We start from the raw sequence: 15,733 nt of genomic DNA, 5'->3' as shown, positions 1-15,733 counted from the left end.
ACCAGCAGTCCAGTGACCAGCTTGCTGTACTGCAAAGAAGTCAGTAGCTTTCTTCCTTACGTCTGTAGTCCTCTCTCTCACTGAGAGAAGATATTAATGAAATAAATGAAAAAATTGAGTGAGGGAGGGTATCAGTGTGCAGCAGAGGAGACAGCAACTTTTGTTCCCAGTCCCCTGTTTCTGTACACATTGGGTGGATGGAAGCTGCTGGATGGGGTGGGAGTGGGATGATGTGGGTGTCATGGTTGGGTGAGGGGGGAGACTTTTAATCATCTGCTGGCCTGTTCCTTTTTGAAACTGGAACTCTCTCTCTGTGGCTATTAGACTGGCCCTATTCTTTACTGGCAGTAAAAAAAATCCGCCAAAAGCAGTATTACCCCCTGTGTCACTCTCTAGTTTTATCCTCTGGTTTTCATTATGTGGGATGCAAACAGCAGAAACAAACCTAAAGTAAGTTCCAGCTGAGTGTAGGAATGAATGGCAGAAGAGGCTGTGACCTAACACAGTATATTTCTGCCATTTTTGCGCTCTCTGAAACCATCAGCACGAGCTGCAGAGTATCTGGGCAGCTAATGCCTACACAAGTCCCTGCTGGCACAGCATCTAACCTTTCTGTCTTGTTTCATTCTCTGACCAGGCAGAAGATGGGAACATCGAGTACAAGGTGAGCCTTTTGAGGTTGCAGAAGGAGGTCTTCCTCCCAGAGGGTTATTTTGCAGTGAGTAACTTCACCAAAGACAGCATATGGGGAACATGGGGACAGAAAGGAAGGATGCTATATGGAGACAGGAAGGAAGGGACAGAAAAGTGGAGGCTGTACTAAGGAGCTCTCAGCCATCTTCTGTGCCTCCATGCCTACCAATACCCAGTGTGCTGAGCTGGAAGAGTCTGATCTCAGTACTCATTTTAAGGAAGTTCTTTTAGGAGATGAGAGCCACTGAAATCCTGTTTTTCCTAAAATCTTCTTCCTTTTGAGAGAGAACTGCAGGTGTCCCTGATAATAATTTGTCACTTTCTTGTGGCTGCTCTGCCATTTGTGCTTACTTGGCTCCTGCGTCACAGATAGGTCCCACAGCGCTGTCTTCACCCCCACAGCAGGCAGGGTACAGATCCCTTTGGCAAGATGCAGGGAAGTTCTCCTCCCATATTTGTGTACCTTTATGAACCCCTTTCTCACCTGACCTGTGGCTTCTGTGCAGACACCAACACAGGCTGTGTTTTCTAGAGGGGGGTCAGAGTTGGGGACGTTGCTTCCTGGTGTTGGCTTAGGGAGTTGCTGTCTTGGGCAATGGGATTCCCTCTGCATCCAGGCGGTGACTACAACTGCTCCCTCTGTTACGCAGCTGAAGCTAGTGAATCCCTCGCAGTATCGCTTTGAGCACCTGGTGACACAGATGAAGTGGCGACTGCAGGAAGGCCGAGGTGAGGCCGTCTATCAGATCGGCGTGGAGGACAACGGGCTGCTGGTGGGCCTCTCGGAGGAGGAGATGCGTGCCTCGCTCAAGACACTGCGCCGTATGGCAGAGAAGTACGCATTCCCTTTCATCTGCAGGACCCTCGGGCATAAACAGCCTCCAGTAGAGAGGCTTGGCCCCGGGAGTCCCCTGAGGAGGTGGTGGCTCCATTCTACAGAGCTAGCGTATGACAGAAATTCCATCATCATGAGGCTCTGGAAATAAGAAGGCAGTTTTAGGGCTTTTGGCTGGAAGCTGGAGGCTCCTTCCCTGCTATCCCCAGCTTTCATCCCGTTCGCTTTGCCAGCTGGGGTTCTAGAGGTGCAAGAGCTGCTGAGTACAAATGTGTGTCTCACTCCTTCTTTTTGTGTTTGTGGTAGGGTTGGGGCTGACATTACGGTGCTGCGCGAGAGAGAGGTCGATTACGACAGCGACGTTCCAAGGAAGATAACGGAGGTGCTTGTCCGAAAGGTGCCTGACAACCAGCAGGTAGGGACCTGTGACTTGCCCATCCTCTCCTGCTGGAGACGTAGAGGCTTCATACAAGCAGCTTCCTTTTGGGATAGGAGCCCAAACCCTAGAGGGACTTTGTCATAGATTGACACATAGCAGATTCTTTAAAGAGCTGCCAGAGGGAGGCAGCTCTTCATCTCCAAAACTGTGGTTGAGGCAGATTGCCTGAATCACAGATAAGAAATTATTTCTCTTCTTCGACAACAGTTCTGATGCAGGCCAGTGTGCAATACAAGAAAGGATTTAGAGGTCCTGTTGCAGCACATGGCCTTTTTTGTGATAGCAAAGCCTAATGTGTCACGTCACAACTCTAGAGAGTGTATCACTACTCCTGGGCAGTGGTTTGCTGGGAGCAAGAGCAGAATCCGAGTGAGATGACACTGCACAGTGTCCATTGTGGAGGGAAGCTCTCTGAGGCACATCTCCGCTGCCGTGTAGTGTTCGTGCACACCCAGCACAGCAGCAGTGAAGTTTCATGATTTCTCTGTTCTTCTTCCTATAGTTCTTAGACCTGCGAGTAGCTGTGCTGGGGAACGTGGACTCAGGGAAGTCAACCCTGTTGGGTGTCCTAACGCAAGGAGAGCTGGACAACGGGCGGGGCAGAGCGCGCCTCAACCTCTTCCGGCATCTCCATGAAATCCAGTCAGGAAGGACGTCAAGCATCAGCTTTGAGATCCTCGGCTTCAACAGCAAAGGAGAGGTGAGGGAGTGGGCTGCTGAACTCAGAAAGCTGGAGGAGAATAGGATTATCCTCCTGTTCGACTGTGAGTGGGACAGGAGGGAAGAGAGGTGGCACAGCTCTGTGTCCCTTTAGCCGAACCTGAGTGCTACTTGTCAATTTGCCACAGACGTTTCTTGCACCCGCCATGGTGAATCATCTCTCCTCACTAATTCTGAGGTCAGAGTGGATAGATAAGAGCTGGGTTTTCTTCACTTGCCTGCTGGCGCTCCTCCTCTCACCGAGTCCTTATGTTCCTCAGGTGGTAAATTACAGTGACTCCCGAACAGCAGAAGAAATCTGTGAGAGTTCTTCCAAAATGATCACTTTCATTGACCTGGCTGGCCATCACAAGTATCTGAAAACAACCATCTTTGGCCTCACCAGCTACTGCCCGGACTTTGCTATGCTGGTGGTTAGCGCCAACACTGGCATTGGTGAGTGTTGCCCTGCCTGCATGGATTGACAGCAAAGTGTGAAGAAAAATGGAGAATGGGGGGAGTGGGTCCTTGTTAGCTGGGAACAGTTGCCAGAAAAAAAAAATAAAAAAAAGTGCAGCCTCTGCTGATTTATCATAAGCCCTGCATGGATTGACAGCAAAGTGTGAAGAAAAATGGAGAATGGGGGGAGTGGGTCCTTGTTAGCTGGGAACAGTTGCCAGAAAAAAAAATTAAAAAAAGTGCAGCCTCTGCTGATTTCTCATAAGCCAGTGAATGCCTGGGAGGGGAGCAGAGCTGGGATCCTCTTACCAGCTGTAGACCGCATTAAACTGGACCCTGGACAGAGAGGCTTTGTTTGGAATTTGAGGCTGTGTTTGTCAGAAAAAAAAACCCCCAAAAACCTTTGACATATCCTTAGGGGTGCTGAATCCTGAAGCCTTGTAAAAAGGCAGCTGGAGTTTTCCCACATCTTTCCTTGACATTTTTGTGGCTGTTTTCTGGCAAACTCTAGCCCAAGAGTGAAAACTGCTGCATCTTTCTGAAGCAAACAGATCAGTCACAAAAAGTCTTGGTTGTTTTTATTTTTCTGGACTGATGTTTGGCTTTGTTTAAAAGAATCATTTTGCTTTTTCATTGCCTGATGAACTAAGCAGTTCGGGTGAAATCTCTAGAGTGGGCCTGTGGGAGAACCAGGAACGCTGGTGATGGCTACTGCACCCACACTCTCACTTGTCTCCTGCAGCAGGCACAACACGAGAGCACTTGGGCTTGGCCATGGCCCTGAAGGTCCCCTTCTTCATTGTCATCAGCAAAGTTGACTTGTGTTCGAAAGCCACCGTGGAACGGACAGTGAAGCAGCTGGAGCGAATCCTGAAGCAGCCGGGATGCAACAAGCTCCCCCTGCTTGTGAACTCAGATGACGATGCCGTTACAGCAGCACAGCAGTTTGCACAGTCTCCCAAGTAAGGAACCATTCCTTTCTTCTGCTTGGAGCAGCCAGTTCAGACTGGGCTGCTGTGCCGAGCTGGGGAAGGGTGACCATGGGGGAGGCAAGCACATCTTGGTTCCTCATGAGTTCTCCTACCTTTGCTTTTTCCAAGAAGGCATTTTCACCTCCCAGGCCTTTTTCCTGGGCTCTGGGAGCAGAAGGTGCCCTGGAGTTACTTCTGCAGGATAGAATATGGGCTGGCAGGGGACTGGTGCCTCAACCAACCATTGAGGCACAGGTTACTGCAGAGTTGTACCTGGCCCAGGTGCCCTCCTGCTCTGGCCGTTTATCACTGTAGTCTCTGTCTTCTTGCTGGACTCAGTAGATTCAGAATCCCAGCCACCTTCTGCAGCTGTGCTCTGGCTTTCTGCTTATTCCTGTCTATTTGTGTCTAACAGCATCACCCCAATCTTCACACTGTCCAGCGTTTCTGGGGAGAACCTGGATCTCTTAAAAGTCTTCCTCAATATCCTCCCTCCACTGACCAACAGTAAAGAGCAGGAAGAACTAATGCAGCAACTCACAGAGTTTCAGGTGCGCAAGGGTAGTTTCCAGTTCCGGTACTGCACTCATTGCTGGGACATGTGACAAACATCTGGGGGCTCTGAACAACATGGGGAGGGATATGGTGAACTCCAGGACTATGGGGAAACATTAAAGAAAGAACTCAGTCCTTGAAAAAAGCCTGTTATGCTGGGCTCTGTCCTAACCAAGGGATGCCTGTCTCAGGGATGAGATTGTTTCTCTGGTTGCCACTTAAAAGGCAGAGGTTCCTCTAATGGGAAAGCAGTGGAAGCTGGTGGAAGCTCTGAGATGGTGTCTGATGACCAGCAGAGAGCTCACCTCCCTCCACACAAGGGCCAGGCACCTTGCCCTCATTCTGGAGTGCTATTTCACAGCTGTCTGAGATGCTTATTCCTGTTGCCTTTCTGCAGGTCGATGAAATTTATACTGTGCCAGAGGTGGGGACTGTTGTGGGAGGAACTCTGTCGAGGTAAGTGAGGCCAGGCAGGCAAGAGTGGGTGTGAATGGGTTGCTGGGGTTCCCACAAGGTTGGAGTCACCTTCTGCAGGTGGCAGCAGAGCAAGGCTCAGTCCTGAATGCTGCCAGATGACTGAGCCAAGTGAGGGGAAAGCCCTCACAAGGTGCTTGGAGGTGCCGTGAGCAGACCATTGCTCATGTGGTGGCAAGCAGGGAGCCTGCTCTGAAGTTGCTGGATTAGGAATGTGACCTGCAGCGTGCTGAAGGAAGGCATGCTGGCACCCAGAGTCAACAGAGGTTAGTCATGATACCAAGGTGTTGCTTTCCTCCTTCCTCAAGCAGGGGGAGGAAATGTAGGAGGCAAGTCCTTTGATCTCAGCAGAGGTTAACTGCGTGCTACCCCATGAGAAGGCAGCTGTCCCTCAGTGTTTGGCCATGATCAGTGCAGTCTGGCTACCAGCACTTCCATGCAGAACAGGCACCCACTGCAGAAACAACGCAGTGGGGCAGAGCACTGGAGCAGAATGGCCCCTCTCAGAGAAATCTGGTATTCTTAGGAGTGATAGTGTGGCTTTCACTTCTACTGTAGGAAATCCCTCTTCCCACCAGCTTTGCATCCCAGTTAGTCCTGGGTAAGACTCACCTCCTTGGCCCCGGAGAGTTTGTGCAGGTTGATCTTGGAGGATGAAACTTCTTCCTTGTCTCCTGATGAACTCTGTCCTGCTTTTCTGCCCTGGGCAGTGGGATCTGCCGAGAAGGAGAGAACCTGGTGGTTGGTCCCACGGACGATGGGAAGTTCCTGCGGCTGAAAGTGTGCAGTATCCAACGCAACCGCTCAGCCTGCCGTGTGCTGCGGGCCGGGCAGGCAGCCACGCTGGCCCTCGGGCCCTTTGACCGCTCCCTGCTGCGCAAGGTGAGTCCTGCTGTTGCCAGGTTGCTCACTGGTCCAGCGAGCAGGACTGGAGGCTTCCCTGGAGATCCCCCATTGGCAGGGTGGGAATGAAGTAGAGGTGTTTTCAGAAAACTTGCTGGAAGGGGAGGAAATGGCCAGGCTATGAAGTGGGATGAGTACAAGGCTGAGAATGGGATGCAAGCCCAAGTCACAGAGCGGAGATGCATTTGTGGTTTTGGGGGCTGTTCAGAAGCAAGGAGATTGGTCTGACTGGTCTGAGCTTTGTGTTGTTGTGCAGGGCATGGTCATGGTGAGCCCAGAAATGAACCCTACCATCTGCTCAGTGTTTGAAGCCGAGATCGTGCTGTTGTTCCATGCCACGACTTTCCGGAAGGGCTTTCAGGTGACAGTGCACGTGGGGAATGTGCGACAGACAGCTGTCGTAGAGAAGATCCATGGAAAGGTAGGCATGGAAGTAAAGGGGAGGAAGATGGACCTCCCTGTGGGGCTTGTTGGGATTCTACCATGCCCTCTAGTAAAGCTAGGGACTACTGGTATGTTCAGTAGCTGTGTCACTTCGTATGAGGACATTCCACCCCGTTATCCTGCCCGTTCGGTTGATTTTCCTCCTAACATGTTAAAGAATTCCCTTCTCACAAAACAAGCCGTGTGATGGACTACAGCAAGCCTGTGAAGGGAGGTGAACTCTCCATTCTCCAGAGCTTGTGTCTTCCTCTCTCCCCCTATACACACAATAAAGGGAAGAGCTCAAGCCATGCAGTCTGAGGGAGGCAAACTGCTCATTTGCCTCATTTTCTCAGCATCCACATGCACCTCTCCTGCATGCGTTGATATGGTACATGGGTCTAAGCTCTCACCTTTTTCTCTTCAGGACAAGCTGCGGACAGGGGAGAAGGCAGTCGTCCGTTTCAGGTTCATCAAGCATCCCGAATACTTGAAGATCGGAGCCAAGCTGCTTTTCCGTGAAGGAGTCACCAAAGGCATCGGGCATGTCACTGACCTCCAAGCCATCACCACCAAAGAAAACGGCCTGGAGGAGTCCCTAGGGCCTGGACAGCTGAGCTTCTGACTACTGCTAGGTCAGAGAGATGTCCACTCACCAGCAACCAGGGAGAAGGATGGAAGCTCCCGTGGCTCTCTCAGTGACGTCTGGAGCTGCCGCTGTCCTGTTCTAGCGTGGGCGTACCTCCTCAGCACTGTGAGATGGAGCCTGGGAGAGTTTATCGCATTCGGTGCCGTAGATGGGGCAAGTTCAGCATGTTCTCCACGTCGCCTGCAGCTTTTGTTACCCTGCCCTCCTTCAGAATAGATCAGAGGCACCCGCAGACCTGGGCAGGCAAGTTCTGTCTTTGTTTACTGTTTGAAAATTACCGGTTGGGAGGAGCAGAAGAAGACTAGCAGTGAAGAGATGCTTTTCCATCTCTGACACAAGATCTGGTCCATTTCTGCTCTCTGAGCACTGTGTTGATAACAATCCTGTCTTGAGTCATCCTGAAGCACATCCCTGTGGGCAGGGGATGGAAGAGGCTCTGCTACCCACAGGAGGAGCTTGGTTGAACCTCTCAGAATGCATTCAGAACACTTTTTAACCGTTTTAATCTTGGTTGGCTTTAATCTGCTGTGTGTCCATTTGTGTGTTGGTTTTGCATTACTCCAATCTGAGTGTCTTACTGTTGGGACAAATGTCCTGTTCCCCACTCACAGGGACACACCCTCCTCCAGCATCCCGCTTTCTGACTCCTGGGAAGCCGTGGCTGCTCCGAGCGGCACAGCCTCTGATGTAACGGCATGAAGGCAGAGTTTGCACTTGCATCTGTTCCTGGCAGCAGCTGGGCAGGAGGCCGTTCTGCGGAGCAGAGTGGGGCCTGGGTCTGTGCTGGTGCGTGCAGGTTGTTTCCACGGATGTTTGATGTCACCTGCCCGTGGGCAGCGGTGGTTTGCAGTGGGCACCCTGGTGTGGCTGTGCCAGGTCCCACCCCAGCTTTCCTCCTCACACGTTAAGTGTGAGCAGCCAGGCTGTGTTACGAGCACAAAACCAGGTGATTGTATTGTTTAGATGTGATTTGACAGTGGTGTGATTTTTATTTCTGTTTCTCCTGGAGGAAGAATTATTTTCTTGCCCTTGCCACTGGGGTTTATTGTCAGAGGAAAGCTGATGTTGCCAGCAAGTACTCTGTGCACAAAGAGTGGAGCACGTTTGTCTGCCACTCGCTGTCGTGCAGCTCCCCTGTGTGACTGTTACTCCAGGCCACTCGTAGCCTGGAGGGTGCAGCAGGGGCTGTAGAGCTGTACATAGGCTTTTGGTTTTATTGTTGACTGTTAGACCAACAGGCCTGCAGCCAGCCCTGTTGCATGGCGTGGTGGCCTGCCAGCCCTGACCGAAGAGAAGGGTGAGGGCCTGGAGTAGTGCTTGGACACCCAAACAGCCCTTCTGCCATCCTGAGAGCAAGTTGTGGTTCTGGGCAGCTGGCATAGGCAGTGCCTGCGGGGCTGAGCGGCCCGTGCGGATCTGTGGATGTCACAAAACGGTGCTCTCCCCTGGGCTGGGCTCTAGCAGCTGAGGAGGTGGTAGCTGCACCCCGCGAAGGGCACGGTGAGGCATGGGGAAGCTGGTGAAATGGTGGGATATGTGAAGGGATTCAGAGGCAGCTCAGTAGTGACCAGAGTGACCTGTCCCTTGGGGGGAGCACTGACCCAGCTGAAAACTCTGCTTCTTCCCCACTGCCCTAGCAGTGAGCCAGGAACTGCTGGCTCAGGGTCCCTGCTCAAGCAGGATCCCTCTTCCCACCCTGGCAGTGGTCTCAGTGTTATGGTGACATGGTCTTTCACCCATGCCTGCAAGGACAGACGCAGCTGCCAGCAGGCTCTTCCCTTTGGTGCTAGTGGGTCACAAAGAAAGCTGCCTGGGAGGGAGGTGGGGGAGACTCCAGCTGTTTGCAGCAGCCCTGGGGTTTTCTGCCCCAAAGCAGGCAGGGAGCGCTGTGACCTTCTCTGAAATAGCTGATGGCTGGTTTCACCTTGTCCCTGCCATCTGTGGCATGACTGTTCCTGGTGCCATGCTCTTCATAATTGCTGTTTTGTTGTCTTGAATTTTCTAATGCTGGGGATTATTGTCCCTGTTCCCCAAGCATCTATATATAATTGTACAGAATAAAGATGTTTTATTGAGCTTTGCTGTCTGAGTTGTACAATGAGCAAGGGTGGAGCTGGGCTCTTGCCCTGCTGCCCTTGGAGCTGGGTCACGGTTGGAGATGGCTGCCATTCACCCTTTCCGAAGCTTGCTGCATTCAGCCCTATAAATACCATCCTGTGGCGTGGAAGGAATGCACACGCGCTGCTGTTTACAACCGTGCTCTCCCGGCTTATCTGAGCAAGCCTGGGTGTGCAGCCTGGGGTGACAGGCAGCCACGTCACGCTGAGCACAGCGCTTCAGGCTGTTGTGGGCAGAACTGGCTGCGGCGGGTGCTTCCTTGCAGCCACAAATTCCCCCAGAGCCTAATTAAAGGGATGATTTCTAGGGCACACATCTAACTGGTGGTTTGTTTTTAAAATAGCTTCGACCTTAGCAAGGGGTTTGTGACTGCCTTCTCTCCGCAAGAACAAGTCGTTCCCTTGGGACAAGCAGAGGCAGAAGGGCTTCCATGTGGAGGTGACCTGTGTCACTGAAGCGATTTGCCTGTTCTCAACTTGTTTTTGTTGTCAGGTAGTGGCATCTGCTGAGTCTGGCCCTTCCAGACACTTAGGAAATGAGACATGTCACTGTCACAGGAGCATGAGGCAACCCTGCCAGACTGGTTGCTGCTTTTCTTTACATGAGGACTTTAGGAAACTTGTCACTTTGCAACATGAGGGCTGTCATTAATGGGAGTGACTCTGTAATTCTTTCCTCTGATGGTTACCAGCAGAGCTGCACGCACCGAAATGAGATGCTTGTGCTTCCTGAAATCCTGCAACAACTGTTTTGCCAAATATTAGACCCCCGCTGACAGTGGCGTAGCAGCTTCCCAGCACCAGCTGTCAGGAGAGCAGCTCAACGGCCACAAGCAGGAAACAGCCCATGTAAATACAGCTGCACTTGGCATCATTATCTGCTGCCTGAAAGGTTCCTCCCCCTGCTCAGCGAGCGGAAGCCTGCAGCTGATGAAACTCTCTGCAAGTGTGTTTCTAAACCCCACCCCCTGCTGCCTTGACGTGGCATCGGCTGAGTTCCAATTACTGGCAGCAGCATAGAGCTGAGCCCTGCCAGGGAGTGAGGCTGAGCACAGCCCTTGCCCTGGAGTGAGCCTTGCCCTCTCTCAGTGCCCACTTGTCCCCTCCACAATATTCTGCTGCGTTGGCGGGCCACTGCGGGCTACTCTGATGGTAACTGTGGCCCAGAGAGCTGAACAACTCATTCGTCAGAGCACAATCAAAACATACCTGTCATCAAGCTGCATTTAGTATCACCCAGTCTGGGCAGGAGGAAAAATGTGGTTATACACGCTTTCTGGAAGGGAGGAAAGATTTCACAGAGGGCTAGGTGACTCTGGCATGTTTCCCATCCCTTCCAATAAGGACTCGAGCAGTGGATTGTTCATGGGTCATAGCAATGATCAGGAACTACTACTGAGATTTCCGAAAGCCCACCAAAAAGTATGCCTGTGCAGCTCCAGCTTCCTCAAATCTTATTTGACAAGAGTCATCTTTCTTCTGTGCTCCAGAGCTGGTGGTAAGCATCACACAATGGATTGCTATACAGAGGGAATTGCCAAAGCATCTATAACAAAAATCCTGATGCGTTGCAGAGGAATAAAAATCAGTGTCTTCCAGGTGGAAGGGGGAGAAGGAAGCACAGGGCTAAGCTAGCATGTGTAAGTTACACAGTACGGGCAAGGCCTGCAACTGCAGCCCGAGGAGAACCACCATGAGGTGAAGACTTCATACAAAGTGACTGGAGAGGGGTTCAAGCCTAGGCTGGGCTGGAGCTTCCCTGGGATAAGCCACTGTCCCTACAGTGCCTGCTTTTATAGTACGACCAGAAAGCTGTAGGAGCAGAATTATTGAGCTATGAGTGATGCTATGGAAATACCTACACTAGGTGAGAAGGTGAGAATACAATGCAGCTTCTGGCAGCATTGAGCAGGCAGAGACAAGCTAGCTGCCACCAGCTAAACTGGGTACATCCAGCATCATACACAACTCACAAGTTACGGTTCCTCTAAGACTTGAGATAGAAATAATTTATTAAGACTTTTCTGTATTAAAATGTGACAGGCAGTATAAAAACTTTTAACTGTATTTAAAAACACTGATTATTTAAAAATACTTACTGATTATCTAAAAATTCCCAGTATGTCTGGGAGTTAAGGAGGTAATGGCTTAAAGAAAAAATCTAAAGTTCTTGTCACACCTTCTCTGGGTCGTTTTGCACTAGACCCTGCTGGCATCTTGGGCTTGTTCTTTGCCTTGGCAGACCTGGAAGCTGCAGCCTTTGGGCTGGTAGGTGCTGCTGGAGCTATGGGAGCATTGGGCTCCAGGAAGGTGCTTTGCAGCTCCAGAGCAAAGTGGTAGTCCATGTGCTCTGGGAACTCCCACACCACCACAAGCTGGCCACACTTCTCACAGCGCTGCTGGTCCCCTGGCGAGGTGGGAGGGAGCAAGGCAAGCTCAGGAGAGGGTGGCAAATTCTGTTCGTTTTCCTCCAGAGCTGGCTCTAGTTTCAGAAGGGTCCTCCTGGAGCTGCGTGGAGTCGAAGGTGTTTGTGTAGCATCAGACAGCAGTTTCTCACAGGGAGGACTCTCATAAGGAGAAGTAGGACTCCCAGCTCTGGGACTCCCCTTCACTGGGGACTCTAGGTCACACTGCACAGAGGCAAGTCCAATGCCATCTCTCTCTTGGTGCTCCAGGGAGCTGGGCACAGGCGACTCTGCAGTGGTAGCAGCAGGCAGGCTGTTTGCTGCCACTGTCTGTGACTGCTGCCTTTCTGCCACTTTTTGGAAGAAGGACTCAATAGCATTAGCTGGCTTCTGCCTAAGCTCTTTGCTTGGGCTCCTAAAGAACTTGACTCTGGGCCTCGTAGAAGACATGGCATTTTGGCATGTGGTGGCAGTGCCATCGGGCTGGGTATCACTTGTCAGGAAGGAGGCAATGCCTGCAGAGAGTGTGGCAGGCTCTGAGAACTTGCTTGCTGAGAGAAGCACCGATATGAGTGGCGGAGACCTGCAAAGGACAGACCAACATCAGCTCAGACACCAGCCTGGGAAGCAAGTCCTTTGAGGTAAGACTTCAAGCAACATTAAATGTTCACTGGGAGGGGAGAGGGGAATTGCAGTCAGGGTACCTGGCAAGGGGCGGGAGAGACATTTCCTCTGACAAAGAGTCACAGACATAGCAGGCTGCACTGGGCAGAGCAGAAAGCCTCTTCCCAGAACAGCATTTCTCAAAGGAAAGGGCACTGGAGCAGGGGCAGCCAGCTGCCAGCTTGGACTTTAAGAGTTTGGAGCTGTGCATCTTAGTTTTCTTTCCTGCCCCAACAGCCTCCTCCCAAAAAACACCTTTGTCCTAAGCGGAGGAGAGCAAGGCCTAGCTAGCTTCTCCAGCCCAGAGGGGCAAGAACTAACTCACTCCAGCTGGACAACTCCATGCCAGCAGCAATCAGCTCCAAGCACAGAAGTCAGAAGTGTCTGGCCAGATGTGGGGCCAAGAAGAGGCCAGGCTCTCCCAGCTGTCCTACCGCTAACAAGCAGAGGTTGTCATGCTCTGCTGCGCATGGGCTGGGGATCACTTTTCCTACCAGTCAGCATAACACTCCCATTCCTTTCTGTCAGGTCCCTGGCTCATCCTGCACCTCCTGCAGCAGAACAACACCCGGCAGGGAGGTGAACCACTTCCTCCCACACTCACCAGGCTGCCTGGTGAGCCCCGGCCACGTTGCAGTTTTGGATGAGAGCAAAGGCATCGTTGCACATCTTCTGGGCATCATAGCGGGACAGAGCGCAAAACCGCGACACCCGGGTGTCTCCCGGCATGCGGATGACCACCATCAGCTGCTTGGCCACTCGGTGGTTCTGCAGAGAGAAGATGTGGCTGAGTTTCAAGCGACACCTGCAGGAAAGAGCAGGAACGGCCGAGGAAATGGTCTCGCTGCCCAGAACCCTGTTCTATCAGCTACCACCTCCGGAGGATGCCGTGTGACAAGACTGCAGCTTGTCCTGCCTGGCCTGATCTCCAAGGGATGAGATACAGGACAGCAAGCGCTTGTACAGCTGTGCCACACAAGATGGGAAGCAGTTAGTCCTCACTTCCCTTCAAAGGCAGCTGTGCACCTTTTCTTGGCCCCTCTGCAATGAAGCTTGCAGATTAATCTCACCGTGAGATCTCATCCTGAAGCACAGGACGAGGACCATCCTTAGCCCTGTAGTGTTCTGGGCCAAAACCACCCTTCCTGGGCAGGCTCCTGCATGCCTCTGCTTGGAGCACCTCAGCACACAGGTGCAGATGCGCTGTGTGGATTCCTGAAGGCCAGCAAGAAGAATGCTGTCCCCCTGCCTCCCCTCCTTACCTGGCTCCTGTCCTTGATCAGTCTGGATTCCAGCTCCAAGGCCAGCTGCAGGAGCCAGTGTTGCACCTGGACAAAACAGGGGTAACAGACAGTTTGGGGCTCTGCTGCCAGCACTGCCACCAGGCCACAGCAACACTCCACACACCGGGGAGTGCTGGAGGAGGACCAGACGAATGGACACAGACTATCACGAGGCCCCATATCTGGAGTACTCCTGGAGAAATCGACCCAGGTGAGGATTCAGCGCTGGAGGCAAGGCATTGATACCATACAAATCCTGCAGCATTACTACTAGACCTTGCCAAGTAACCTGAGTCCCCTGCCCTGGATCTCTCTCTGCATCTCCTTACAGCTCCGTGGGAACCTCTTCCCAGCTAACAGGTAAGGTGCATCCTCCCTCTTTCTTTGGGCTAGTTACCTTCTTTTTCTCGCAACCAAGCACTTGAAGCTTGGCACCGTAAATACCTTTTGAACAGCAGAGGCACGTTTTGCTTGTGGAAATGACAACAAAGCTGGACTTTTTTGCGCAGGAGTTTGTCAACGCATTTCTGTCAAACAAGGATTTCCCTAATTTCTGAGGCCCAAACCACCACCAACTTCCACCAAACCCCTTGGCTGAGTTTCAGGGCACGGTGACACAGAAAAGCAGCAGTTTTGCAAGTTAGTCTCAGCTTTTAGTGTCCTCATCTTCTCCAGTGTAAAGGCCAAGCCTTGTACTAGATGCAGGCTTCTCCTACCTCCTTCTGTGTGGCCAGGGCTGTCCTCCCAGGGAAGTTCTTGCTGCAGCCAATGGACTGGGGCAGGTACCGGTTTTTGACAGGTTCCTCTTCAATGCCTCTACACAAGTCATAGAGCCAGGGCCTGAAAGTCAGAGGAAGAATGAGGTAAAGGCCGCCACACAGGCCTTACAGGAACATGTAAGCCCAAGAACACCCACTGCAGTGTTCCTGCAGATGCCAGCGGATACTAATATGCTGCCCTGAGTCCAGGCAGCTGTGACAGCCCTCGTGTTGTCACAGCAGCCACTCTGGCATTCAGCCCTTGCACCAGTGTTAGACTGTGCTGTTGAACTGCCTCCCTCCCTGCCCTCAGACAGGCATGCAGGCATCACGTCAGCCTTCTGCTGAGCCACACTTTCAGCTCTGTGCAAGCTGTGGCTCTGCCTCTCATCCCCAGCTTTGCAGTTGCAGCTGAACACGCAGCTTCCTTCAGGCCACAACTGCCTGTCAGTACAACTCCTCCGCCTCTTCTCCTTAAGTGGCAACAGTTCACCAGTCTGCAGGGCACCCCAACCGCTGCTCTGCAGCCAGGAGTGGTGTTTCAGGCTCCAATCCAGCCTTATAATTTCCTCTGTAATGAGACCGTAAAGCCTGCCTTCTTCCCAGCCTGCAGGGAGCCCTTCCACAGCTTGGCCCCATCCTTAGACGCTGTAGAGGAAAGCAGAGGAGCTGGCTGACAGGCAAAACATTATCCTAGGGAGCGTGCCTGGGAGCAGGTGAGACTGGAAACCTGTTTGTGGGCCTGCCAGACCAATGCTTCTCAAAGATGCCACTGAAGTTTTACCTTCCAATCTTCCCAATCCCAGCAGAACAACCTGTGACCAAAAGGAAGTCTCAGTTCCTGCCAAGAGCCATGTTGTGGTGAGCGGTTTTTCATTACCCGGTTTTGTCTCCAAAGTGAGTCCGGAGCTCTGTCTCACTGAACTGTGTCAGCTCCCCGATGTACTCTACTCCCAGGATGTCTGTGATGGCAGTGCCAAGCTTGCCTCCCAGGTTACGGCTACAGCAGAGAAAGAAAGAAAGAAAAACAGAGAACAGTAATGAAGCATCACATGAAGATTATACCAAGCCTTTATGCAGCAGCTGCCCCTAAATCAGGAGTGCTAGAAGCAGTCAGGAAATAGTAGGACTAAAGAGAAGGCTTGGTGGTACATAACAGCTCTTCTGCTCGTAGTAGGACACACAGGAGTGAGCCAAGGAGCAATTCCTGCTTCAACTCAGTTTCAGTGCCTCTCCCTCAGCTCCATGTTCAAAATGTGATCCCAAATCATGCTCTGTAGAATGCCTCGCGCTTCCCCCTACACAAGCAGGACCCTTCCCCACAGCCCCACTCCCTCCATCCCTAGGGAGCCAGTGAAGGCAGCGAGCAGCAGTGCAGGTCTGGAGAGCAGGACCCGGGATCCATCC

At 52.1% G+C, this 15,733-nt stretch overlaps 2 protein-coding genes across 2 annotated transcripts in view; one reads left to right on the top strand and one right to left on the bottom strand.

The window, feature by feature from the left end:
* The first annotated feature begins 643 nt into the window (after positions 1–643).
* Positions 644–7,168, top strand: GTPBP2 (GTP binding protein 2). Its single transcript, XM_010083841.1, has 11 exons — positions 644–664; positions 1,344–1,528; positions 1,835–1,943; positions 2,470–2,667; positions 2,948–3,122; positions 3,868–4,087; positions 4,512–4,647; positions 5,049–5,107; positions 5,836–6,007; positions 6,285–6,449; positions 6,879–7,168. The coding sequence occupies exons 2-11, from the start codon at positions 1,395–1,397 to the stop codon at positions 7,074–7,076; spliced, it is 1,566 nt and encodes a 521-aa protein (XP_010082143.1). The 5' UTR covers positions 644–664; positions 1,344–1,394; the 3' UTR covers positions 7,077–7,168.
* Positions 7,169–11,349: 4,181 nt separating this feature from the next.
* The window catches only part of POLH (polymerase (DNA directed), eta), a gene marked incomplete at its 5' end in the record, with an annotated part of 8,130 nt that continues 3,746 nt past the window's right edge, over positions 11,350–15,733 (bottom strand). Inside the window, 5 exons of the mRNA XM_010083842.1 lie at positions 11,350–12,205; positions 12,890–13,053; positions 13,548–13,613; positions 14,285–14,408; positions 15,207–15,326. Of these exons, the coding sequence (XP_010082144.1) occupies positions 11,350–12,205; positions 12,890–13,053; positions 13,548–13,613; positions 14,285–14,408; positions 15,207–15,326 (1,330 nt within the window). The remainder of the gene's footprint in view (positions 12,206–12,889; positions 13,054–13,547; positions 13,614–14,284; positions 14,409–15,206; positions 15,327–15,733) is intronic.

Source organism: Pterocles gutturalis, unplaced genomic scaffold (genome assembly GCF_000699245.1).
Source record: "Pterocles gutturalis isolate BGI_N339 unplaced genomic scaffold, ASM69924v1 scaffold11785, whole genome shotgun sequence".
NCBI classification, from domain to species: Eukaryota; Metazoa; Chordata; class Aves; order Pterocliformes; family Pteroclidae; genus Pterocles; species Pterocles gutturalis.
Note: the sequence above shows the minus strand (reverse complement) of the source record. Positions and strands in the feature narration are given on the sequence as shown.

Excerpts from the sequence above, each read along its gene's own strand:
- GTPBP2 (XM_010083841.1), top strand. The coding sequence starts at position 1,395 with ATGAAGTGGCGACTGCAGGAAGGCCGAGGTGAGGCCGTCTATCAGATC. Across the intron at positions 2,668-2,947 it reads GCTTCAACAGCAAAGGAGAG|GTGGTAAATTACAGTGACTC; the intron begins GTGAGGGAGTGG and ends TATGTTCCTCAG. Across the intron at positions 3,123-3,867 it reads TAGCGCCAACACTGGCATTG|CAGGCACAACACGAGAGCAC; the intron begins GTGAGTGTTGCC and ends TGTCTCCTGCAG.